General features: G+C 36.2%; 1 protein-coding gene across 1 annotated transcript in view; it reads right to left on the bottom strand.

Annotated features, from left to right (window-relative positions):
- Positions 1-6,299: 6,299 nt before the first annotated feature.
- Positions 6,300-26,680, bottom strand: part of fam91a1 (family with sequence similarity 91 member A1) — a 38,424-nt gene continuing 18,043 nt past the window's right edge. Inside the window, exons 11-24 of the mRNA XM_073821810.1 lie at positions 25,437-25,549; positions 23,504-23,613; positions 22,788-22,897; positions 17,354-17,440; positions 16,909-17,038; positions 15,434-15,582; positions 14,902-15,036; positions 13,301-13,414; positions 13,135-13,207; positions 11,795-11,932; positions 11,391-11,498; positions 11,129-11,252; positions 8,109-8,178; positions 6,300-7,735 (exon numbers count right to left, since the gene is read on the bottom strand). Coding sequence (XP_073677911.1) covers positions 7,550-7,735; positions 8,109-8,178; positions 11,129-11,252; positions 11,391-11,498; positions 11,795-11,932; positions 13,135-13,207; positions 13,301-13,414; positions 14,902-15,036; positions 15,434-15,582; positions 16,909-17,038; positions 17,354-17,440; positions 22,788-22,897; positions 23,504-23,613; positions 25,437-25,549 — 1,647 coding nt within the window. The 3' untranslated portion in view covers positions 6,300-7,549. The remainder of the gene's footprint in view (positions 7,736-8,108; positions 8,179-11,128; positions 11,253-11,390; positions 11,499-11,794; positions 11,933-13,134; positions 13,208-13,300; positions 13,415-14,901; positions 15,037-15,433; positions 15,583-16,908; positions 17,039-17,353; positions 17,441-22,787; positions 22,898-23,503; positions 23,614-25,436; positions 25,550-26,680) is intronic.

Here is a 26,680-nt window from a genome sequence, read left to right on the forward strand (position 1 = left end):
CACCAAGGCCAGTATCGTACTGTCCACCTTACCCGTCAGCGTTTTTATTGGACAGGCGTTGAACAAGATGTTCGTGAGTATGTGAAAGTGTGTGGTCGTTGTGTACTAGCAAAGACGCCAGAACCAGAGGGACGAGCTTTACTAGAGAGTGTTAAGACTTCTGCTCCACTTGAGTTAGTCTGTGTTGATTTCTGGACGGCGGAAGATTCACAGAATAAGTCGGTAGATGTTTTAGTGGTCACTGACCATTTTACCAAACTTGCCCATGCTTTTCGTTGTCCAGACCAGTCAGCTAGATCAGTGGCAAAGAAGCTTTGGGATAACTATTTTTGTTATTATGGTTTCCCAGAACGTGTTCATTCAGACCAAGGTGCCAATTTCTGTAGTGAGCTAATCAGACACTTGCTGGAGTTTTCTGGGGTTAAGAAGTCGAAAACGACCCCATACCACCCCATGGGGAATGGTATCACTGAAAGATTTAATAGAACATTGGGAAATATGATCAGATCCCTTGAGCCACGACCAAAGCATGATTGGCCTCAGTTGCTTCAAACTTTGACGTTTTTATACAATTGTACAGCGCATGAGACTACGGGGTTTCCTCCCTTCTATCTTATGTTTGGACGTACCCCAAGACTACCGATTGATGTCGTTTTTCAGAGTGTATTGAGAGATGAGACGAAAGATTCTCTTCCCAAGTATGTACAGTCTCTAAGCAGGGACTTGAAGGATGCTCTTGCTGTTGCAGAGGCCAATGCATCTAAAGAACAGTCCCACCAAGCCCGCATGTACAACCGCAAAACTATGGGTGTGAATATTGAAGTTGGCGATAGAGTTTTGCTAGCCAATAAAAGTGAGCGTGGCAAGCGTAAACTTTCAGACAAGTGGGATGGTGTGGTGTATACTGTGGTTGATCGTGATCTTAAGACCCACATTTACAAGATAAAACACCCTGTGTCTGGTCAACTCAAAGTGGTTCACAGGAATCTGCTTCTGTGTGTTAATTTTCTTCCTTTGTGTGACATTGTGGGGACTAAGGATGATGAGAGTGTGTTTTCGGCTGATGGTGTTTCTGACGAATGTTCTGTAACTTCTGATGATTTAATACACTGTGATGAAGGTCTTGTCATGGCCGAGTCTGTGACCGACAATGGTCATCTGATGAATCAGTCAAGTGATGCCCACGATTCAGCTGAGGTTGTTGTTGTGCCATCTCAAATTGTGATTTCTGGAGATGCTCTTCAAGACCATTCAGTTCTTCAAGAAAGTCCTGAAATAAATGATGTCTGTAATTCTGATCTTGCTGTTGATGGGGCTACGGACCATACTGAGTTGCCGGGGCATAGATCAAGATTTGGCAGATTGTTGAAACCAGTAAATCGCCTTATTTCTTCAATGAATCAACAAACTTTGTTTCACACAAAAAAGCAAACTATTGGTAAATGGTCCATTTCAGTTCTTAGTCTAAAATAAACAGTTATGTTTAGTGTGTTATGTCAATTTATGTCTGAATGGGAATTGCTGAGATGAAGTGTAAAAGGCACTTCGTTTGGGTCATGATTAAGAAAAAGTGATATGCGCAGCACTTTCTTCTGTCAGTTCTTCAAGTGAACAGTCTCTAGTACTGATCAAAAGCAACATGCTAAGAATGGCAATTCTGGGTTTATTTCTATCTTTAAACTGTCATGTTTAAGTATTGTTTTCTACTTAGCGCATTTTTAGCACATTCAGTGAGGGAGAATGTAACAGAGGAAAAAAAAGAAAGGGATTTATTATGAATTGTGCAAAAAATGCTGTTGTAATTGTAAAAGATAAAATCGTTCATTGTTCATTGTTCATTTGTTAATGCACCTTGACAAGAATGTTTTGGAGACACCTACAGGCAGTGGGAGTTAGTGGTCAGTTGCGTCAGCCATTTTCTCTTCAGTTCAAGACGAGCTGTTGAGATGAATGGCAGGTAAAATTGTCTCTCCGGTTAAAATCTCAAACTGCTGAATTATTTATATATATATTTTTTAAGATGAAGTATATCCATCTGGAAATGTATCTAAAACTCTTTTAATTGATATTGGAGCGATATGAAGATCGCAGTTGACGAGTAATTGTTTCATGTTTTTCACATGTGACTGAACACACTAAGTGTATATGGAATCGTTTGTATTTCTTTCAATTCAGTGTATTTGTTTTGATTATTCCTATTTGTATGATTTTTCGGCAGTTTTGTTACCGGATGAGTAACGAGTCATGTCTGTCTGGTGTTTTCTCATTTATCTTCAGGTATGGTGTATTATTGTTTGTTTAATTTAATGTTTTTCATGTTCACAAAAGCATAACAAAAAAAAAAGAGACCGAGTTCATAATCACGTCAAAGTCATTTATTGATTGTAAACTCTTCAGTTCAAGACGAGCTGTTGAGATGAATGGCAGTTTTGTTACCGGATGAGTAACGAGTCATGTCTGTCTGGTGTTTTCTCATTTATCTTCAGTAAATACGGTGCATGGTTGAACTCGGCAAACTGTCTGCGTGTGATCTTTTTTTCGAGTCGAACATGAGAACCAGAGTGGAGGGGTTACAACTACACCAAACAAACAGAAACATATGACTTATGCAATGATAATGAGTAAAATAATTTAGGCAATAATTACATGTGACCCTGGACCACAAAACCAGTCATAAGGGTCTTTATACATCATCTGAAAGCTAAATAAATAAGTTTTCCACTGTTGTATGGCTTGGACAGTATTTGGTCGAGATATAAATATTTGAAATCTGGAATTATGAGGGTTGAAAAAAAGGTTTCTAACTGATATTCTTAGCCATGCATATTACTAATCAGTTTTTGATGAATAAATCGTTTTGATGTATTTACGGTAGGAAGTTTACAAAATATCTTCAGGAAACATGCTCTGTACTTAATATCCTAATGATTTTTGGCATAAAAGAAAAATGGATCATTTTGACCCATACAATGTATTTTTGGCTATTGCTACAATATATCTGTGCTAATTATGACTGGTTTTGTGGTCCAGGGTCACATGTAAAGTACATTTTGTTCACACACAGGGGACCATTTTTACTGATTAATCCTTGAGGTTCCTATATGTTTCATGTAATATTTACAGTATACCTTAATATTTCAACAATGATGTAATTTGTGTTTTCTAAGCTGTTAGAATAAGAACTAGCGTTGCCAGATTCACAAGTCAATTGATCTAATTGGTCAAACAGGTTTGCAAAATAGTCTGAACGTGATTCATCCACTTGTACAGTGAGCAGCAGTTTCTCCAAATAGTAATGGACCAAAAAATAGCAACACCAAAATAGTAACAGCATACTTCAAAAGAAGTTTCAAGAAACAAAACTTTAAAATGTCTTCTATTTGAGAGTAAATAAGGCCCATTCACACCAAGGACGATAAAGACAACTATAACAATTTAATAATTGTTCTAAGAAGAGTATGAAAGACATTTTTGGGCTTTTTAAAATGAAAACACTGGCGTTTTACACTAGTGCGTTTTCGTTTGAAAATGCATAACTTTTGCTACAGTTACGCTTGTCATTTACACTACTCCGCCATTTTCGACCCCACTTTTCATTTACACTAAAATGCAACCCGGAGTTTCATTACATTATTGTTGCTCCTCTCTGCCCCACCTTTCTGAAATGCTTTGATTTTTACAAAACTCATTGTTGATGGAAACCAAGGTGTTCTCTGATTGGCCGAATATCTTGAGCGTGTGATGTAAATGTTACGCCCCTTACCATGCAGTTTCTCGGCATGATGAAACAAACAATAAAACCCAATATAAACGAGACATTTGTTGCATCCAGTGGGGACATAACTACTGATTATAATGACTTATATTGTCCTTTTACGCGATGCACTGCGCTGCGTAAACATAATACCATGTTTGCACTGGCGATCATAGAACGAGAAACAACAAGCACTACTCTACACTGCTCTAAACTCGCATTTGAATAGTCAGTACTGAATTCTTTAAATATAAAATCGTACTTACAGGCCATCAGTCAGAAGCACAGACTGCCCTTGCAACATTGGAATTGCCCAACTTTATAGCCTTAACCCTTTGTGTACAGCTGGCATTTTAAGCTACTCTCCCAGGAAACAGTCCTCTGTGAATGTGCATCACCCACTCGAATATTGGCGTTGTACTGTTCCCGAACAGTGTTGTAAATATAGCTTAACCACTGATTTCTAGTTGTGTCCTCATTTGGAAGGCCAAACAAAGTACTTTCGTTTTCGCAATGAAACACACGGCATCTCCACAACATGGTGGCTGCAAAACTACTACAGCCGGTACAAGTTACGCCTTCTTTCTTTCCATATACATATGGGCAGTGTTATGCTTTGGTTTTGACACTTTAAGCTTTGCAACTTTACAGATCTCATCTATGCACAAACAGCTTGTAACACTCTAAAGACAAAGGAAAACAAGAAACCGCATCATATGACCCCTTTAAAGCGCATAACTTTTACTACGGTTATGCATGTTGTTTACACTACTCCGGCGTTTTCGACCCTTATTAATTGAGACTTTTGAAAACACTGCAGACCCCGTTTTAGTTTGAATGGGGTTGCATTTTAGTGTAAACGGACCGAAATGGAGACTTTTGAAAACGTGGGTGCCCACATTCACTCTGTGTATCCTTGATGACCGTGTAACCAATAACATTATGCTCATTTGTCTCATTTTGAGGCTCATTTAAGAAAATTAACCGTTGAATTGCAAAGTAAAAAAAGAAATTACAGCATTTTTACACCTCAAGGAATAACAGTCAATTTTATTACGGCTACTTCTCTTAGATAAGAGATATGCAGCCTGAATAGTCATGTGACATGCGTTTTTGTTTGTGACTGAGATTGTTTCTGAAACACTGTGAAAACGGCAGTGTAAATGAGAATCATTTTCATTTTAAAACTGCATTTCAGAAACGATCTCTGAAAGTCTCAGTTTTTAAGCATTAAAATGCTGGTGTAAACAACAGGCATAACCGTAGCAAAAATAAAAGCAAAAATGAAATGGTGCTTTAGGCTACGTTTACACCAAAACTGTGTTTTAAAATCAAAACTGATCGTCTACACTACCATGTTCACTGCGTTTTAGAAACGATCTCCAAAAGTCTGTTTTCACGGGTCGAAAACGCTAGAGTAGTGTAAACAACAGGCATAACCGTATTAAAAATTATGTTTAAAAAAAAAACGCACTAGTGTAAACAGAGCCTTAAACGGGGTCTGCAGTGTTATCGAAAGTCTTTTTGTGGGTCGAAAACGCGCACCGGAGTAGTGCTCCAATACTGATATAAACAAACGGCCCATTTACAACTAAGCTATATTAAAGAAGTTCACTTCCAGAAGAAATGTTTAAAGATAATTTACTCACCCCCTTATCATCCAAGATGACCATGTCTTTCTTTCTTCAGTCGTAATTACATTTTTTTTTTTTTTTTTTGCTATTAAATTGCAATTTATATACGTTTTAACCTTAAATTTTAGTCGTGTCTAGCTCTGTGTATTCTGGTTCAAGACAGTTAGGATAGGTAGAAAAACTCCCATCTCATTTTCTCCTTATTTCTCTTAATAAGAACTTATTTACAGTCTTTTAAACTGTAAATAAAAGTATTTACATTTCAAATAAGTGACAAATTACATCAAGATATAGTTAATTACATGGATAATGCCAGTTTTGTTTTTCTACATGCACTACTTAGAAACATGAAAGGCTGAAAATACAGAAAGACTGAAATAGAAAGTTATATTCCTTTTGTAAGTCTGTATTTCTCGGTGTAAAAGTTTCATAGGCTGCAGCACATCCACAATAAAAATGGATAGGGTAGCCACCCGCTGTGTCAAATTTCCTCCCATACACACATTTCTTGAAACATTGAAAGTTTCTGACTATAGTCACTGACCTAGTTTTAAAGAGCAAGTCTCCAGATAAAACCAATTTTAATTATTAAGCTACAAGAAGATTAATTATAAAATTAATGACAAAAAGTCAAACTACATACGCTGGCCTCAAACATATAGTAAGACGGAAAATAAAGAACATCTCAACACGAATTGTTGACAGGCATCATCAGATGCTTTCCCCCCCTTTTCTGGCTTGCGCTGTTCCTATGATAACATGCCCCATTTCAGGGCCTCACTGCCCCCTGGTGACACCCTGAATTTGTGTTGCTATAGTAATTACAGTCACCGGGGAGCCAGCCTGTCTAGCCGAGCATCAACAACCTGAAGAAAACCATTTTAAATGACAAACTCCATGCTAACACTTGCAATGGGTGTTTTGTAACATATTTATTAGTACTTTCATATACTTTTTACATATTTGTTATGACATATATTTTGGAGAACAGGATGGCGTGAGGGGGAAATGTAACTTCTGTACCCATTTAATTACAAGAGCATGTTCACAGTCCCATCAAGTACACTACAACAGAGAGTGTCTAAAATGCGGGTTGACTTTATAAAACTATCAGTTTTTTTTTTTCCCTAACACTGTGACAGGGTCAGGCATGGAGCCAGTTGTTTTGGGTCGTAGGAACGCAACAGGGAAATAAAGAGATGACGGCGCACAATACACACAACGAATCTACACACTCATCATGCAGCACCAAGATCTCTAACCGGTCTTCATACACCACTATCATAAGGTTTGATTGGGGAAACACTGGCAGCACCCTCAGTAAAGGCGTGAGGGGGAAAAATAATCAGGCCACTGAGGGGGATTTTTAATGCTGTATTTCTGCATATTCGCACATTGAACTTATACTGATATTCATCTATAATGACTTTCAACTACTTGAACGTTTGTGGACTAAAACAGTCCAAGTGGAAACATGTTCAAACTGGCCTAGTGGAATAAACGCATTCGGTGATAGTAGTCTAATGGGCACAAAGCAAATAAGGCAACAAAGAAGTAAAATAATGGTAAAAATCAACATAAAACAAGTTGGTCTTTGGTCTCAGTGAAGCAGAAATGCTCCAGAATTGAGACAGACAAGATTTCCAGCAGGAATACTACCTAATAACCAAATAAACTAATCGAGCTCTAACAAAGATCTTGATTTCCCCCCCAAAAAATCGAATAAACCTGAATGTCATCCACAGGCTTTGTGCAAAACGTAAACCTCAACTTTGTTTTCAAACCCTGCTGATTCAGTCAAGTAGTTTTTTGAGATTTTGTGCAGTGATATCATGCATCAGGTCACAAAACATGATAATACGAGGAGGGTGACTTCATCCAACCCCAGGATTGGTCCTATGTTTTCCAAGCAAAGTCTATATACACGTTAAAAGGATCAGTTGTAAATAGATTTTCTATTTTGTAATTGGGTGAATGGGACATGTGATTGAACCCGTCGGGACATTACTCTGGACGCTCGCATCCAGACGCGACGGGTGGCGGCGGTAGCACTTGATGGCTGTGTGTGACTGAGTGCCACAGGTAATATGGTAACTCATGACATAAGCGATCAGAAGTGAGTGGAGTATGGTTTGGATCTGGGTTATTTTGAGCTGGTATTTTATGTGGGCTGATCTCTCTGTGGGGCAGAGATGTGCAGAGAGGGTGGCGCTCGGCCGCTCCACTCCTTTAGCTCGCCGTCCTTGAAGAGCAGGTTGATTGCGGGGAGGGGAACGCCAGACTCTGCCGGGGGCTGACTCAGGGGCCCCGAGACCCCGCTGTCAGGGTCCGCGGGCTGTTTTCCATCCTGTGAGGGACGGTGAAAAATAGTCAGCTCGACACACATACAAAGAACACCTGACAGTGAAGAAATACCACCCAATACTCGCCCAATTTTATAGAGATTGCACTCTCATAGAGCAATTTCTAGCTGATGAAATATTTTACACCAGAACATAACTATAAAAAAAAATGATATCCACTTTAGAAATTTCCATGAGTCTGTAAGATTTCATTAAGTTCCTGAAGGAAAGTGCCATTTTAAAACTTGCTGATGCTTCCTGGTTTTCCATGACTGGGTAATACAGCTGAATGAAATCTTTGAAGTAAGACATTAGCACTGCTATTATAAACTAAATCCATGTTATATTAGGAACAATATAAAATCGGTGAAGATTTACCTGGAATGAATGAACAAAACTGAGTACTTTTAATGCCAGTTTTCGACTGGAATGTAGCAATTCTTGAAGACTGCAAAAGAAACAGAGTGTGTTCTTTATTCATTAGTACAATTTTAACATGTATACTGTAATTAAGGCTGTCAAAACAAACATGATTAGCTCAGTTTTTCTGTTACTGCATTTATTCAGTATGTCATTACGGAAGCCGTTTTCACCATGAAATAACAATTTTGTAAAGGTAATTGCAACTTTTCTCACAATTCTGATTTTCTTTTTCTCGCAATTGCGAGGAAAAAAGTTTCCATCTTTTTTTCTCTCAGAATTGCGTCATAGAAACTCACAGTTCTGACTTTTTTTCTCAGAATTGTGATATAAACTCCTAATTCTGAGAAATGAAGTCAGAATTGCGTGATATAAACTCGAAATTGTGGGTTATAAAGTCAGAATTGTGAGACATAAACGTTAAATTCTGAGAACAAATCAGTCTTTTACCCTCTCAAAATTATACTTTATAACCCGCAATTGCGAGTTTATAGCTCACATTTATAAGAAAAGTCCGAATTGCGGGAAAAAAATTAATGTATGCGAGACAGAAAATAAGAACTGCAGTTTTTATCTCCCATTCTGACTTTATTTTTCAAAATTGTGTGATATAAACTCACAATTGTGAGAAATAAAGTCAGAATCTTGAGTTTTTATCTCGCAATTCTGACTTTATAACACACAATTGTGAGTTAAGTCAGAATTGTGAGATAAAACTTGGAATTTATAACTCGCAAAAAGTAATTTGTGAAAGTCAAATTTTTGTCTCAAAATTCAACTTTATTTCTCGCAATTGTGCATTTATATCACGCAATTGCAAATTAAGTCAGAACTGTGATATATAAACTCGCAATTCTGAAAACAGTCTTTTTTCCTCTCAAAACTAGACTTTATAACTCACAATTGCGAGTTATATCTCACAAATCTGAGTAAAAAGTCATAATTGCAAGAAAAAAAGTCATAATTACAAGATATATGCTCGAATTGGTGAGAAAAAAATCAGAATTGCTGAGTTTTTATCTGCAGTTTTTATCTCGCAATTCTGACTTTATTTTTCGCAATTGTGAGTTTATATCTCTCAATTCGGAGAAGAAAATGTCAGAATCTTGAGTTTTTATCTTGCAATTCTGACTTTATAACTCGCAAAAAGTCAATTGCGAGATATACACTCGCATTTGTGAGAAAAGGCAAATTTTTATCTCGCAATTCACATTCAGACTATTTCTCGCAATTGTGAATTTATATCATGCAATCGCAAATTAAGTCAGAATTGTGATATATATAACTCGCAATTCTGAAAACATACCAGTCTTTTCTCCTCTCAAAATAGAATTTTTATAACTCACAATTGCGAGTTATATCTCACAATTCTGAGTAAAAAGTCATAATTGCGAGAAAAAAGTCATAATTGCGAGATAAAAGCTCGCATTTGTGAGAAAAAAAATCAGAATTGCAGAGGGTTTTTTTGCAGTTTTTATCTCGCAATTCAGAGAAAAAAATGTCAGGATCTAGAGTTTCTAGTCAGAATTGTGAGATAAAACTTGGACTTTATAACTCGCAAAAAGTCAATTGCGAGATATAAACTCACATTTGTGAGAAAAGTCAAATTTTTTCTCGCGATTCAGACTTTATTTCTCGCAATTGTGCATTTATATCACGCAATTGCAAATTAAGTCAGAATTGCAAATTAAGTCCAAATTGCAAATTAAGTCAGAATTGTGATATATAAACTTGCAATTCTGAAGGAGTCTTTTCTGAAGGAGTCTTTTCTTCTCTCAAAATTGGATTTTATAACTCACAATTGCGAGTTCTCACAATATCTTACAATTCTGAGTAAAAAGTCAGAATTGCGAGAAAAAAATGCAAGATATAAGCTCGCATTTGTGAGAAAAAAAATTTTATCTGCAGTTTATATCCCGCAATTCTGAGAAAAAAAACGTCAGCATCTTGAGTTTTTATCGTGCAATTCTAACTTTGTAACTTGCAATAGTAATTCTGCGAAAAAAAGTTAGAATTGCGAGTTTGTATTACATAATTCTGAGGAAAGTAATCTGAATAATCTGTGAGTTAAAGCTAGAGTCAAAGCTAGTCCACTGTTTACTAAATGTTGGCAACCTCTTTTTTTTTACTGTGCTGTGCTGTATTGACTGCTTTGATGCTATGCAATACAGTAAGGCATTGCAAGAGTTAAATGTCGCCTATGCAGACAGACACAGTTTCTGTTTACATAGAGGCCAGTTGCTGACAATCACAGAAACAGGTGTGATTTCTCACACCAACTTTTTTAGTGTTATCTCTCACTGTAGTAGGGACAAAAATCTAAAAAAAAAAAAAAAAAAGAAAGGAATTGCTAGCAATGATCATTAAATGTGCCAAAGGTGAAACATTTATATTTTTATTCTGGAATACACACATAGAATTGGTACTCTGTGTGCATGATTATTTAAATGTTTATTTATAGCATGTCTAATTATAATAAAAGCTCAACACACCATCATTTGTAAAAACACGAATGTTAATTACTTCATTACAGCAGATTAATTATATCATTTCACATTTAATTTTTATTTTTTTGAAAAGGATCTGAATGTGTTATATACAAAAAAATGACACATTTAATTTAATTGTAAGTAATCTATATATAACAAATAACATTAAAATAGAAAAACGTTATTTTAATATTGTAATAATATTTCATAATTCACTTTTGAATAGCAGTGTATTGGCCTTTGTCACTTTTATTAATACTGACATTAGACAGAGGATAGGAAATGATGGGATAAAGAGGTGAGACTGGGATCACAAAAATAATTTGCTGCATTCAAATATGCTTTGCTAGAAATGTTTGCAGACATGCACTGGCACATTGAGGTGCTCATCGCAGCTCAGTATGCCAGTGCATGTCTGCAAACACAGTATTTTTAAACACCCTTATACACAGTAAAAAAAAAAAAAAGGACATTTGTTCAGGCTGTCACCTGTCTTTGCTGCAGAGTTTGTGGGAGACGATCCTCTGACACACTTTGTGGTTTAACTCAGAGCTAAAAAGAGGCATCCCAAAGCAGAGCTCCAGAGGAACCCATTCATCCTCACTGGATGACCCTGGAAGAGTATACAAAGTCACATGACCTGATTGATTATCAGTACCCACAACACATTCATAGCATGTTTAAATCTACTCCACGTTTTCTTTCCCTAAAAAAACTCGAGATTCTGGCTCTGAGTAAAAAGAACACCTACCTTCAGTTCCCGGTTTCTTGCTGCTGTCTCCGTTATTCTCCTCCGCAACCAGCTCGAAAGATTCATTGCTTCCGTTGGCATCAAGCACTCCGCTAAGCTCAGTGTCTCCTGTGAGGAAAGCAAAGAGAGTGAATCTCATGTTCCTCTGAGACCCTGAATGTAGCATTCAGGTTTCACTCTGATTAGTGATGCAATCAAATGTGTGGACTGCAATTAAAACATTAATTGAATTAGAGACCTGCTCTAATAAAACACACTGGCGAGAACTCGAACCACTCTAATTCTAATCTAATTGCAGCACTTATCGATACAGCCTTGAGTTGCTAATGATCAGCATAGGGGCTGTCGTTATCAGAGATGGGTTAAATGGACAGTGTGGATGGAGAAGAGGCTCTTTGCCCCACCGTCGGCGTCGCTGGGTCGTCTGCGATGTCTGTTGTTGTGGTTGAGCATGGTTATGTAGCCACACTGGTGCTCCAGATCCACTTTGTCCCGCAGGATCTTAAGGGCTTTGTGCGCACACATATTGGAATACGAGAACTCTGGGAGAGGCAACACAAATCAGAGCGGCCAGTTAGAACGACTAGGCTAAACACATTTACGGTGAGCCTAAAAATCCCTGAGCAACTACAGATCAGGTCAAAAGTTTACACCCCCCTTTCAGAATCTGCAAAATGTTAATTATTTTACCAAAATAAGAGGGAAAATGCATGTTATTTTTTATTTAGTACTGATCTGAATAAGATGCTTCAAATAAAAGATGTTTTCTTATAGTCCACAAGAGAAAATAATAGTTGAAGTTTAAGTTTACATAAACTTGATTTTTAATACTGTGTTGTTACCTGAATGATCCACAGCTGTGCTTTTTTTGCTTAGTGATAGTTGTTCATGAGTCCCTTGTTTATCCTGAACAGTTAAACTGCCTGCTGTTCTTCAAAACCCTTTAGGTCCTACAAATTCTTTGGTTTTTCAACATTTTTGTGCATTTGAACCCTTTCCAACAATGACTGTATGCTTTTGAGATCCATTTTTTCACACTGAGGACAACTGAGGGACTCATTTGCAACTATTACAGAAGGTTTAAACACTCAGTGCTGCTTCAGAAGGAAAAACAATGCATTAAGAGCAGGGGGTGAAAACTTTTGAACAGAATGAGGACGTGTACATTTTTCTTATTTTGCCTAAATATCATATTTTCTTTCCATTTAGTATTGCCCTCCAGAGGCTACAGAAGATAGTTGTGTTTCACAGAAGACAAAATAACTTCAATTTTCCCTGATCTTCAAATTCAAAAAGTTTTCACCCCCTGGCCCTTAAGGCATGTTTTCTCCTTCTGGAGCATCAGTGAGCATCTGAACCTTTTGTAATAGTTGTGTATGAGTCCCTCAGTTGTCCTCAGTGTAAAAAGATGGATCTCAAATGCATATTGTCATTGTTGGAAAGGGTTCAAATACACAAAATGCTATAAAGCCAAAGAATTTGTGGGACCTGATAATATTGTGGATGTAAACTTTTGAAAGGGGTCATTTTCATAAATTCAACTATTATTTTCTCTTATGGACTATATGTAAACATATTTTATGTTATGTATATTATTCAGATCAGTACTAAATAACAATACAATAACATGCATTTTGTATGATTCCTCTATTTTTGGTAAAATAATTAACATTTTACAGATTCTGAAGAGGGGGGTGTAAATTTTTGACCTCAAATGTATATGTATAGACATCAAAGACTTTACCTGCTTTAAGGTCCTCATCATCAAATGGGAAGGGGACATGGACGGTCTCACCGTGCCCGTGCATCCCATGACCCTGAACAGATTGAGAGATTTTAGTAAATGTTTTGATAAACTTAGATATGACAATATGTTAAATATGGGAACTCTTTGGTATTTAGGGTGTTACCTGAATGAGCACAGCAGAGTGGGTAAGGGCATCATTCAACATTGTTAGCACGTTGGATGACGGGACAACTCCAGGGTCATGACCCCATGATGTAATAAGCAGTCGGTCATAGGCCTGAGTAACATATCAAATGATAAAGTATGCGTTATTTTACTTTAAAAAATATATTTATGTATGTATGTATTTATACAACAGTTCTTTCTGATCCTCGAATAGGAGAGGAAAAACGTTTCACCGTTTTTATCACTCAGCTTGTAGTATTTCTCACAGCGAGTGTCATGGCGGATACCCAAATCCTCAATAATTTTATAATAATACAGTTTTTGTGTCACGGAATGTATTTAAGAGATTTTTAGGTGGGAATGTACTTGTTTAGACTTCAAATATGCAGTTTGTTTATAAAGATAACGTCTGTTTGAACATTTGTTTCAGGAGATGTGAGCTCCAGGGCATCGGCAGCCGTTCAGCACTCATGAATCCCCCAAGAGCAGCCTTACCTTGGCCAGATCTTCTGGAATTTACCGCTGGCTCTGATGTCTCCACAGTGGTTAAACATGAGAAATAATTAGTTTTGGGTAGATCTAATGGGCAGTCTTTGGTCTCATTAATCTGTTATTTGTTCCAGAGCAAATAGTTTTGGCTGAGGGAAAAAATCTCATTACGTTATATTTTATGTAAATTCAGTGCTGTATATCAGACCGCCGCCTTTATTTTGCCTAGCAACTTTGAAAGAAATTAATACTTTTATTCAATGAGGACGCATTAAATTGATCAACAGTGACAGTAAGGACAATTATAATAATTTCAATTCAAGAATGCTGAAAAAAAATGAAAATTTTGCACACAACTGTTTTCAACATTGATAATAATAAGACATGTCTGAGCAGTAAATCAGCAAATTAGACTGTTTTACTGTATTTTTGATCAAATAAATGCAGCCTTGATGAACATAGGCTACTTTAATAACATTTAAAATCTTTAGACCCCAAACTTTTGAACAGTAATGTAATTTGTATGCACATTGTTTTAGTTATTTAGTCTTTTTAAAGATTTTTTTTTTAAATGTATGGGTAAGGCGAGAGAAAAATAACAGCAAAACAAAAATGTAAAAAATAACTAAAAATATTTTTATTTGATTAATTATTGAAATATTTTATTTATTAATTAATATTTCATTTCATGAAAAGTATGTATTATATTTAAAGGAATATTGGTTTTACAATAACAACATTAGTTACAATAATAACATTAGTTAACATTAACTTAGAATAAACAATACTTCTATAGCATTTATTAATCTTAGTTCATGTTAATTTTTGCATTTACTAATGCATTACTAAAATCACAAGTTGTGTTCGTTAACATTAGGTAATGCACTGTGAACTAACATGAACAAACAATGACCGACTGTATTTTTAACTAACGTTAAAGTTGAATAAATAAATGTATTGTTTATTGTTTGTCTATATTAGTTAATACATTAACTAATGTTAACAAATGACACCTTATTGTAAAGTGTTACTGGAATATTTCATGTAATAAGAGCTGTAATAAAGAACAGAATTACAAAAATGGTATAAATATTTAATGCTGAGACCAACCTGAAAGATATCTGGCAGCTTCCTGAGCCTGGAGCCCTTGGAAAGCAGCAGTGAAGGAGGGCCTTGACCAGTGACAGAATACAGGTACAGTTTGAACCAGATGGAGCTGACCTCAGGAATAGCTGGACCAATGTGCTGGAACAAACACATCGAATATAATATAAAGATACTCTAATATACAAGGCCAACTTCTAACAAACAGCTTCTAGTGACAAAACAAGTAATGCAAAGTTATTCTAAATGCACACCGCAACTTCTCCCGCAGGCGAAATGCTGACCTTATTTGTAAAAGACATCTAAACAGCATGTAGAACATCATTATGGAAATGGCAGAGATGTACTTGGTGGGTAGTGTTTTATACACGGTGCAACTTTCATAAAGAAACCCAGAGGCAAAGAAAGACCTATTTAGCTTGAATGATACTCTCAAGAGGACAGCGATCTGACTGCTCACTGAGCGCGTGCACAGTCTCGTAAGTCCCAGCGATCACACATCTTTCTCTATGGGTCTGACTACAGTCTCCTGGGCTACCTGAGGCGTGCAGCTGCTGATTGGTCGGATCTCGTTGCTGAGTGGCGCCATGGAAACTAGCAGTTTGTAGTTCTTGTTCAACACACGGCTGCAGGTGGCAGGGTCCAATCCCAGCAGGCTTTCACAGCGGAGGAGGTCCAGAGGCAGGCCTGATAAGAAACACAAACACGCATCAGTGCCAACCAGGACGTGGGAACATGTGTCAACTTGTACCGCTCAATAATTGAAAGAAAATTTAATTTCATAAAGATCACAGTGATACAGTTTAAATGAGGACACTGTTAGTGACGTGTATTACCCAGCAGAACTGTTTCCAGAAAAATACTAAGCAGCAAAAACTAAAAAAAAAAATGCTATTAGAATGATTTCTGAAGGATCATGTTCAAAAAATTTGCTTTGCATCACAGGAATATATTGTATTTTTTTAAAAACTAAAATATTAAATAACAATAAAATAAATAAATAATTTAATAAAATAAAATATGTTTACTATTTAAAATAACAGTTTTTATTTGTGTGTGTATATATAAATATATATATATATATGTAATTTATTCCTCTGATCAAAGCTACATTTTCAGTATCATTACTTCAGTCTTCAGTGTCACATGATCCTTCAGAAATCATTTTAATAAATTGATTTGCTGTTTAAGAAACATTTATTGTTATTATTTTTATTAATAATATCACCAATTTTTAAAACAGTTGAGTACATTTTTTCAGAATTCTTTGATAAATAGAAAGATCCAGAGATCACCATTTATTTGAAATAAATTACACTATATCATTCAAAAGCTTGGAGTCAGTATAATTTTTTATTTTCAAAATTAGAGAAATTAATACTTTTATTTAGCAAGGATGCTTTAAATTGATCAAAAGTGATGATAAAGACATTTATAATGTTACAAAAGATCTCTTTTCAGATAAATGCTGTTCATCTAAACTTTCTATTCATCAAAGAAACCTGAAAAAACCTACTTAGCTGTTTTCAAAATAATAATATAATAATAATAAATGTTTCTTGAGCAGCAAAAATATTTCAAAATTGCACTGTTTTTGCAGGCTTGGTGAGCAGAAGAGACTTCTTTTTAAAAAAACATTAAAAATCTTTTTACTGGTAGTGTATTGGCTTTTGCTCTGAAATTACTTTAAAAATGACTATTTTTTCAAAATTATTTTTTTATTTATTTTTTATTAAAATTAAGAAAGATAAACAATTATTAATAATTTGAAGAACTAAAATAAAGTAAGAATTATTGCAGAAATTCATGTCATCCTTTTTAAATGCATCCATGAACATTTTAAAATAGATAAGATGCAATCAAATTGTTGAACTGATTCGTTGAAAATAATTCAAAAGAACTGGTTCACAGAAATAAATGTAATTTGTCAACAACAGTTTAATATTCACTACATAAATATTTGACTGATCACCCAGGTCTAGTACATACAAGCCCTCACATACTAAAACATACCTATATTTGGTACATCGGGGCCTTGATCAGGCGTGAGATCTTTGTTGTAGCGCAGAAAGAGTATTGTGTTCCTGAGGGTCAGCGCATGGTCAAAATATCTCTGAGCCTCTCCTTCAGCAGTGCTCTCAACCTTATAACATAAAAGCATCCTTATCAAGCTCAACACACAAAGACAGTCATTATGTCTGAGTGAAAGAACGTGTGCAAACAAGAAAAGAATAACTAAAGGTTGGAGAGATATTAAGGGAGAAATGCAATAGCCTTTATGCTTTTGTGTGCGCGAGAGATGTGAGAGCAGTGGCAAAGTGAAAAATGTGATTGTGTGTGTTGTATAATCAGCCCCTGGTGGTGGCCCCTTTCTATTTCAATACAAGCACAGAGACAGAGATTGTCTGTCCACTGTGTTTCCCTCAGCTTCCTTTGTGTCCTATAATAAGGGTATTACCTTCTCCAGTTCCATGAGAAAACTGTCCAGGGTCTCATCAGACAACTTCCCCACCTCGAACATCGTCACGGCGTGGCTCTTCAAGTTCTGAGACGAAAAACACCACATGAAATCCCGATATTTAGAGATGATATACAAAACATATTTGATCAAACCCTTGAGCATGACTCTTTCTCTAAGTAAATCAGAAGTTCGCAACTGGTTTAGCTTCAGGGTCCAGCTTTTCCACTGGAGTTCAAGTGGTGACACAACAATGTACTAAAACGGTTTAGTGTACAAAATTGAATTTCGATGGTTTCACGCTCTCGGCAAGCAATAATTCAGCACACTAAACACATTGTGGAGGCCACAAACTGGGTTTTGTCTTTTCAGCAAATTAACTCATATTTAACATATTATGGGTTGCATTTAAGTAGTTTTGTTCAGGGTTTTTTGTCACACACAACTTGCCCATATTGGCATCTTCCTTATTTGGCTGCTTCTACCAAGTAAGAATGAATTAGCATCAAAATACTATAGAGAACAATTATATCACCAGTTGTAGGGAATGCCTGACATATCAGTATCATTAAGATCTGATATAGGCTGATATAAGAGTTTTAAGAGTCAATAACCAGTGAATGTGATCGGAGCTGTTTTTGTTGTGTGTCGTGATAACTTAAATGGAATTGAAAAACAATTTAGGTGATGGAAAGAGCATGAAAATCTGACTATTTCTTCTATGACAACTTGCAGTGTTATTAGGGGTTTAAGCACATAGCGCCAAAAAATGTTGTAACTGTTAAAATTGTCAGAGATCGTGCAGACCAAACCGTAAGTTGTAGAGACTTAAAACTTAAAACTAAAGGGGATGCTAGTACTCACACCGCCGACAACTTCATCAAGGCTTGGCCCAATCGGCCTGACAGGGGGCGTTACAGCGATCGAAAGTACGAAATCGAAGATCACGCCGGACAAAAGACACATCAAAGATTCAATTGTGAGATTCAAAATTTTCAGATATTTTGGATTAGTCCTCGTTTTTTCGCCCAATCAGAACCAAACCAGTGCAGAATGATTCTCTGAAGAGCGAATATTAATAATTATCCAAAAAAAGTTGAATGTTCGACTCACCGTCACAAAGGGATGCCAAAATCTTTGAAAGGGGCAGAGCCACTTTTAGTAAAATGCCTATAACATCTGAACAAAATTCATATATCTTCGCCCAACTCGGAACACTTACGTACAAAAACATGGACAAAAACTGCGGAGCTTGGTCACTTGGTGGCGTTATAAGATGAACATGAAAATAGCTGTACAAGGTCTTGGTCCAAAGTGCCACAAGCGTCTATAAGGACATTTGCGTATCTCACAAAACCATGGCCACCATTGGCCGATGAAGTTTGAGCACCTATTAGACATGGTGAACGGAAGCTGATTGGAACAAAACTTGGTGGGGCTGTTTGACTCATGGCCCCAAAGGTCTGTGAGAAATCTGAAATAAATTGGCCACTGGGGGCGATATTGCGTTTTTTTAAGGGAGTCAACGATTTTCGCACATACACGCAATATCCGTATCATATGACAGAACTCCTTATTCTGGACAACTTTGCCTGTAGAACCACTGCTGATTGATTGCTACCAATCAAATTGTTTGTTAAATGAGAAGAAAAAAACTACTTTTGTGAACTTTTCGTTTAATCTGGAAAAAGCCACTGCAGTACAATTCTCTGGACTCTCTAGGTCAATAATAATAATAAAAAAAATATGTTGAAATTTACCCTTTGGGAAGCTATAATGGGGTCGTTTAGAAAAGGGGCCTGTCCGATTTTACCCCAAATCCTATAAAGCCTAAAGGATAACTCAAAACTTCATGAAACCTGGTGAGCACATGTGACTGGTGATTCTAAACAAGCATGCAATTTTTTAAGAAGATCGGACCACAGCTAGTGCTATAACAGTCATAAATGTTACAAAACATAATATTTCAGTGGTAAATTACCTGTACTTGCAAAAAAGACTTGCTACATAATGTCTTTTTTCAAATGTGCTTAAATGCCTTAAAGCACTTGAACCCTGGGAATCACTACTTGCAGCTATATTATATAATTGAAACTGAGAAAAGAACACAACGCTGCAGACAACAGGTAGTTAAATGCCGTTATGGCTGTTTTCCATGTTCGGAGTAAATATTTTTACATGGCTTTTAAAAATGCCGGGTAGCCGGTGTTTTGGATGTGTTTTGGCCAATCAGTGTACACTTATGTCACTGGTAGTTCTTATAGAACTGTTTTAGAGCCTACTCTGAAGTAGGCAATTTTACTTTCCCAAAAGGAGTTCTTGGAACTAAATATGTTCCTCGTTCCTGCTGTGCGAACACACCAAAAAGCTGAAACTTCCATCAATAATTCTAAGAACTATGAAAAGGTTCCTCCGTTGTGAAAGCCCCACATATTTGTTCTTTAACTGTGCATTCTCCTTTCCCCAATTTTTACATTTAGACGTTTGCCGTCATCTAACGTTCACTTACATAAAAAAAAAGTAGTCATAATTTCAATATCGGGCAATTCCAGTCAGTTACATTTAATTGTTTGCTTCTTTTATCCGACTGTGACCAGGGATACCAGGTCTGCGTAACAAATCTAACCAAATGGCCATATATGACTACACCTACAAAACTATTTGTCCTATCAACATGAAAATCGCTGTGCAATGTCTTGGTCCAAAGTGCCACAAGCCATTGGCTGATCAAGTTTGAGCACCTATGAGACGTGGTTAACGGAGGCCGATTGGAGCGAAACTTGGTGGGCCTGTTTGACTCATGGCCCCAAAGGTCTGTGAAAAATCTGAAAGAAATTGGCCACTGGGGGGCGATATCTTGGGTTTTTTAACGGCGTAAACAATTGTGCCTTGCTAAATGCCATTATGACTGTTTTCCATGCTCAGAGTAAATATTTTTACATGGCTTTTAACAATGCAGAGTAGCCGGTGTCTTGTATGTGTTTGACCAATCAGTGTACACTTTTATCACTGGTAGTTCCTATTGAATTGTTTTAGACCCTACTCTGAAGTAGGAGCAAATTTACTTCCCCAAAAGGAGTTCTTAGAACTACATACGTTCCTAGTTCCTGTGGTGTGAACAAGCCAAAAAGCAGGTACTTCTGCCAATAGTTCTAGGAACTCTGAAAAGGTTCCTCCATTGTGAAAGCCTCACATATTTGCTTTTTAATTGAGCATTCTTCTTTCCCCTTGATATAATTTTAATATCGGACAACTCCAGTCAGTTACATCTAAGTTTTTGCTTCTTCTATCTCTGACCTTATCAAAACAATCCTGTGACCAGGGATGCCAGGTCTGCCTAGTCCAATGACTAATCAAAAACAGCCTATAACTAGCCTAATGACCCTATGCCAAATATCTAAACTCAAAATATACCACTCCCATAGTATGTGTTGTACACAATTTTAGTATGAAAATCACTATACAGCACTTATGATCAATATTATTATTTTATAACAGTGTGACAAAACTGTTATAACACTGTTATCATGAGGAGGTCACCTTCCTCAATAAACTTATTATCTAGCAGTTTTATTATTAGTAGAATGTTAAATGGGTAAAATGCTTTAGTTTATGCATTTTTTAGTCAAGTACAAATTATGTAATATGTCAAACCTTTAATTCTTAGAAGGATAGGGGGGAAATCAACCCGTGGAAACAGTTTGAAAGTAGTTCCACGGTAAAACTGAAGACCCGTCAACCCTGTTTGCAACCTGTTTTCAGTCACAACTGACCAACTACGAAACCACTACACTAAATATTATCAAGCACTTTTAATGGGATAGTTCACCCAAATTAAAATTCTGTCATTAATTACTCTCCCTCATGTCGTTCCAAACCCGTAAGACCATCATTCATCTTCAGAACACAAATATAAGATATTTTTGATGAAATCCGAGAGCTTTCTGACCCTTCATAGACAGCGATGCTACTGACACATTCAAGACCAAGAAAGGTAGTAAGGACACTGTTAAAATCGTCAATGTGGCATCAGTGGCTCAATCGTAATTTTATGAAGCTACAAGAATAAAATGAAGCAACAATGCGTTCTATGCAGGGTCAGAAAGCTCTCGGATTTCAACAGAAAAAACTTAATTTGTGTTCTTAAGATAAACAAAGGTCTTATGGTTTCGTAACGACATGAGGGCAAGTAATTAATGACAGAATTTCCATTTTCAGGTGAACTATTTCTAAAAAACACAGTAATATAAGCCATAGGGTTGCACGGTATACCGGTACTATGGTAGTATCGCGATACTAAAGCTTAAAAATACCCGCGGTGCCATTGCATTTTTGAAACGGTAGTACCATAAGATATGCACTGCAGGAACACTGTTGTTCATTTGAACATGCACGCCAGCAGAAACATTACAACCTGATGGCCAAAATGTCTTTCTGCTGTGCCTTGTGTAGTACAGGCTGTAATTAAGTGTTTCCCGACGCTTCAGTTCAGTTTGAAATGAAAAGTTGCACCCGCACGTCGTTGTTCACGCTGCAGTTTGTCAGAAGAGAGGGTCTGATTCAGACCGTCTAATGTTATTTAAAAGATAGCAGCTCAAGAATCAATTATTAAACATCAAAATGTTTTACAAGAAAGTGTTTTCGTATTTTTATTCATTTGCCCACTATTAGAACAGGTGTAATAATTTGTTTCTGGAAGCATCTTTGTGATCACGAATGCAATTCCATTCATTAACATAGTGGCTCTGCACTTGGTTCTTATCAATCATTATATATGTATATTTTTTTAACATTATAAATGATTACGTTTTAATATAGAAGCTGCTAACTTGGAAATTTCAAGATATGTGAGCAGAAATGCTCCTGCAGTTCAGCAATATGACAAGACGTCAGCAAGATGTTTTAGTTTCGTTTCTGTGTTCAAATCCGAATCCGTGTTGGTTGGGGCGAATCACTGATTCACTAAGCCATTCATAAAAACAGTCATTTGATTGGCTCCTGAATGATTCAGCCATTTTGAAAGAATGGTTTGAATGACTCAGTGATTCAACCATGAACACTGTTGCCACCTGCTGGCGGGTTTAAGTTTCCCATCATATTACATTCTTTTCCAACATATTTCTATATTCAGAGTTTTGTATTTAAAACATTAATCTCATAACATTACTCATGCAATTTTAAGTACAGTGTACATGTATAAATACCACATTTAAATGTCACTCCATGCAGCTTTTTCTTTATGAAATTTTGATTCATTTTGTAGAATTGAATTTTAAATTAACAGAATACTGCATGGTATCGCGATACCTCAGCTGGTATAGTATCGTAAGTCATTTTTATGGTATCGTGACAACCCTAATAAGCCACTTGTAGTGTTTTAAATATATGTAAATTGTAAAGCAGGAATACTTAAATCTGTGAACGAGACACTAACCGGAGACAGATTTCCCATCATGAGGAAGGCGGTGAGGGTGGAGTCAAACAGGAAGGCGATCCTCTTAGTAGGGGCCGCTGGAATACTTAGACTGCTCACACTTGCGTTGTCTGGAGGACAGGGAAAAATCACACAGTCAATTTAATTCACATTATTATGATTTGTGACCCTGGACCACAAAACCAGTCATAAGGTTAAATTTTACAAAACTGAGATATATACATCATATGAAAGCTCAATAAATAAGCTTTCTATTGATGTATAGTTTGTTAGGATAGGACAATATTCGGCCGAGATACAACTATTTGAAAATCTGGAATCTAAGGGTGCAAAATAATCTAAATACTGAGAAAATCACCTTTAAAGTTGTCCAAATTAAGTTCTTAACAATGCATATTACTAATCAAAAATTACATTTTGATAGGTTTACAGTAGGAATGTTACAAAAAATCTTAATGTAACATGATCTTTACTTAATTTCCTAATGATTTTTGACATAAAAGAAAAATCAATAACTTTGACCAATGCAATGTATTTATGGCTATTGCTACAAATATACCCCAGCGACTTAAGACTGGTTTTGTGGTCCAGGGTCACATTTATGTACTGATCAAAGCCAGACTAATGTCTAACAATACACTGAAGTAGAGTGAGTCAGTGTCTAACGGATGAGTGGAAAGCTGTTTATGATTTAATGAAAGCTGTTGTGCTCTCACCCTGGTCCTCCAGGCTGGTGGTGTCTGTATCAGTGGCTGAGGAACCTGCCTCCATCACTGGACTGCCACCCTCCCATGACAGCAGCATCTTCTGAGGGTCCATAGTGCCCCTGGCAAGTATGACAAAAAACACTCAGATATAAAACACAATGAAACACCAGGCTAGAGCAACTGCTGGTCACATTATAATGAGCTTTTTTTTTTACTGGCTATACATTCCCATTCTGATTAGGGCTGCGTATCAACATCGATTTCCTCATTCAATTTGATTCTGAATCGCAAGCTCTTAATTCAATTCTGATGTTAATTTGTTAGTGAACAATTTGCGACAATTACTTATTGCACATGTGACCCTGGACCACAAAACCAGTCATAAGGTTAAATTTTACAAAACTGAGATGTATACATCATATGAAAGCTCAATAAATAAGCTTTCTATTGATGTATGGTTTGTTAGGATATGACAATATTTGGCCGAGATACATCTATTTGAAAATCTGGAATCTGAGGGTGCAAAAAAATCAAAATACTGAGAAAATCACCTTTAAAGTTGTCCAAATTAAGTTCTTAACAATGCATACTACTAATCAAAAATTACATTTTGATATATTTATAGTAGGAATTTCACAAAAAATCTTCATGGAACATGATCTTTACTTAATTTCCTAATGATTTTTGGCATAAAAGAAAAATCAATAATTTTGACCCACACTATGTATTTTTGGCTATTGCTACAAATACACCCCAGCGACTTAAGACTGGTTTTGTGGTCCAGGGTCACATATCATGACTAACACTACAGGTTCTCTTTATTCTTCCTTTCACAATTTTAAATATTTAGCCATTACTGATTGTTATATGTGACCCTAGACTACAAAACATGTTGTATGTAACACAGGTATATTTGTAGCAATAGCCAAAAATATATTGTATGGGTCAAAATGATCAATTTTTCTTTTATGCCAAAAATCATTAGGATATTAAGTAAAGATCATGCTCCATGAAGATATTTTGTAAATTTCCTACCATAAATATATCAAAACTTCATTTTTAATTAGTAATATGCATTGCTAAAAATGTAATTTGTTTAACTTTAAAGGTGATTTTCTCGATATTTAGATTTTTTTGCACCATCAGATTTCAGATTTTCAAATAGTTGTATCTCAGCCAAATATTGTCCTATCCTAACAAACCTCCTAAACCATCCTAAATATCAATTTCAAACTACTGACCCTTATGACTGGTTTTGTGGTCCAGGGTCACATATTAGATACAAAGCTAATTTATCACATACAAGAAGGAGATTATAAAATTTTTCCAGATTTGGAATGAAGAGTTGTTATAATTCCACTATGAAGAACACACAACAATTTGGTTTTCCTTTATGTGAAATGAATAATTATAGTAATACAAAAAGTAATTTTAATTTTATTAAAATATTCATTCATTGATATTATTAATAAATGATTAAAAATATTAATTATTCTTACAATTAAACTTTTATTATTTAACATGTTTAGCATGATACATAAATAAATAGCGTGGTGAAAGGATATATGATAGAGGTGGAATGCTGCATGCGTTAGTTGTCAACAATTATCCGCCACCAACCCGGTGACATCTGCTAGACGTGAGGTGGCACAAATTACATCTGGCAGACATGTTCATGCATCAACTACAAATGCATAAATTAAAAGACCAATCCCAGGATTTTAAGAATCAATATTCAATTCATTGGAAGTAATTAATCCTAGTCATATTTGTGATGAGATTACGATAAATCCAGCAGTAAAAAATGGTCACTATGACCAATAATACAACAGCCCATCTGGCTGAGTTTGAGATTTCTAGAGCAGCAAGAGTTTTGTTTGTTTTTCAGACGTGAGCCAGCACTAAAAGCCTATTCATCAGTGTCAGGTATGTCTTCTCATACTTGAGTCTGTTGACCGAAGGGGCACTCTTCCATGAGGGGTGCAGCTGGTCCGGGCTGATCACCTGACCCTTTTTGATAGCGAACCCCAGGCGACAATACATGGACACAGCATTCTGGAAGACAACAGAGAAAAGTCCAATACTCATTCAGCATTCATCCACAAACCAGCAATGGTTATTAACTACTATAATAGCACCCGTTAATTTACGAGGAAGTCATCCAATCTCTGAAATATGTTTGGAAAGCATCCACACGCATCTTCATGAATAATCCATAGCGATATCAAAAACTGTTTTATAATAATAAACATTATCACAGCAGCATTGCCAAAACACAATTTTCATCTGCCCTTTTCACCTGACAACATGAAACAAAAAATCTACTGCATTCAACTGATTCTGCAGCTAGGCCAACTAAGCTAAAGTTATGAATACATATTCCCTTATTTTTCCAAAGGTTATTCTCTATATGGCCATAAGCACGACTCAGAATGGTTTTAGGTGAAGTGGAACAGAAAAGAAAATTGCGGTACTGTCACATACGAAGATAAAACTCTGTTAGCTCTTGAGAAAGATTGAATGGTACTGGAAAAAGTAGGTCAGGATTTGGCTTCATACAGCCTGATTCTATATTCCTTCATTGAAGTATAAATTATGGTGAAAATAAGTATTTAAATATTACTGTGTTGATTAGAATTCTTCCATCATATATATATATATATTTTTTTTTTTTTCCCACATCAATCTATGCAAAACAGGTTTGTAACAACTTGGCAAATTTATTAGAAATAAAAAACTAAAATGATTTCATTGCATAAGTATTCATACCCCTTTCTGGGACATTTACAATTTAGCTCAGGAGCACTCATATCACTTGTAGACGTTACTACACTTTGAGTGGAGTTAAACTGTGGCGAATTCATTTGAATGAGTATGATTTGGAAAGGCACACACCTCTCAGAAAAGGTCTAACTGAAAATGCGTATCAGAGCAAAAACCAAGCTCTGAGGTCAAAATAACCCCCTGTAGAGATCAGAAAAAAGGCACAGATCTGTGGAAGAGTTCAGAAAAAAACTCATTGAAGGTTTAAAGAAGCATGTAGCCTCCGTTATCCATAATGGAAGACACTTGGAACAGCTAGGACTCTCCGTAGAGCTGGCCTCCTGGCAAAACTGAACAGTTGATGGAGAAGGGGCTTGGTTTTATTGATGACCAAGAAGCTGATGGTCACTCTAGTTGAGCTCC

Source organism: Garra rufa, chromosome 17 (genome assembly GCF_049309525.1).
Source record: "Garra rufa chromosome 17, GarRuf1.0, whole genome shotgun sequence".
Classification (NCBI taxonomy): Eukaryota; Metazoa; Chordata; class Actinopteri; order Cypriniformes; family Cyprinidae; genus Garra; species Garra rufa.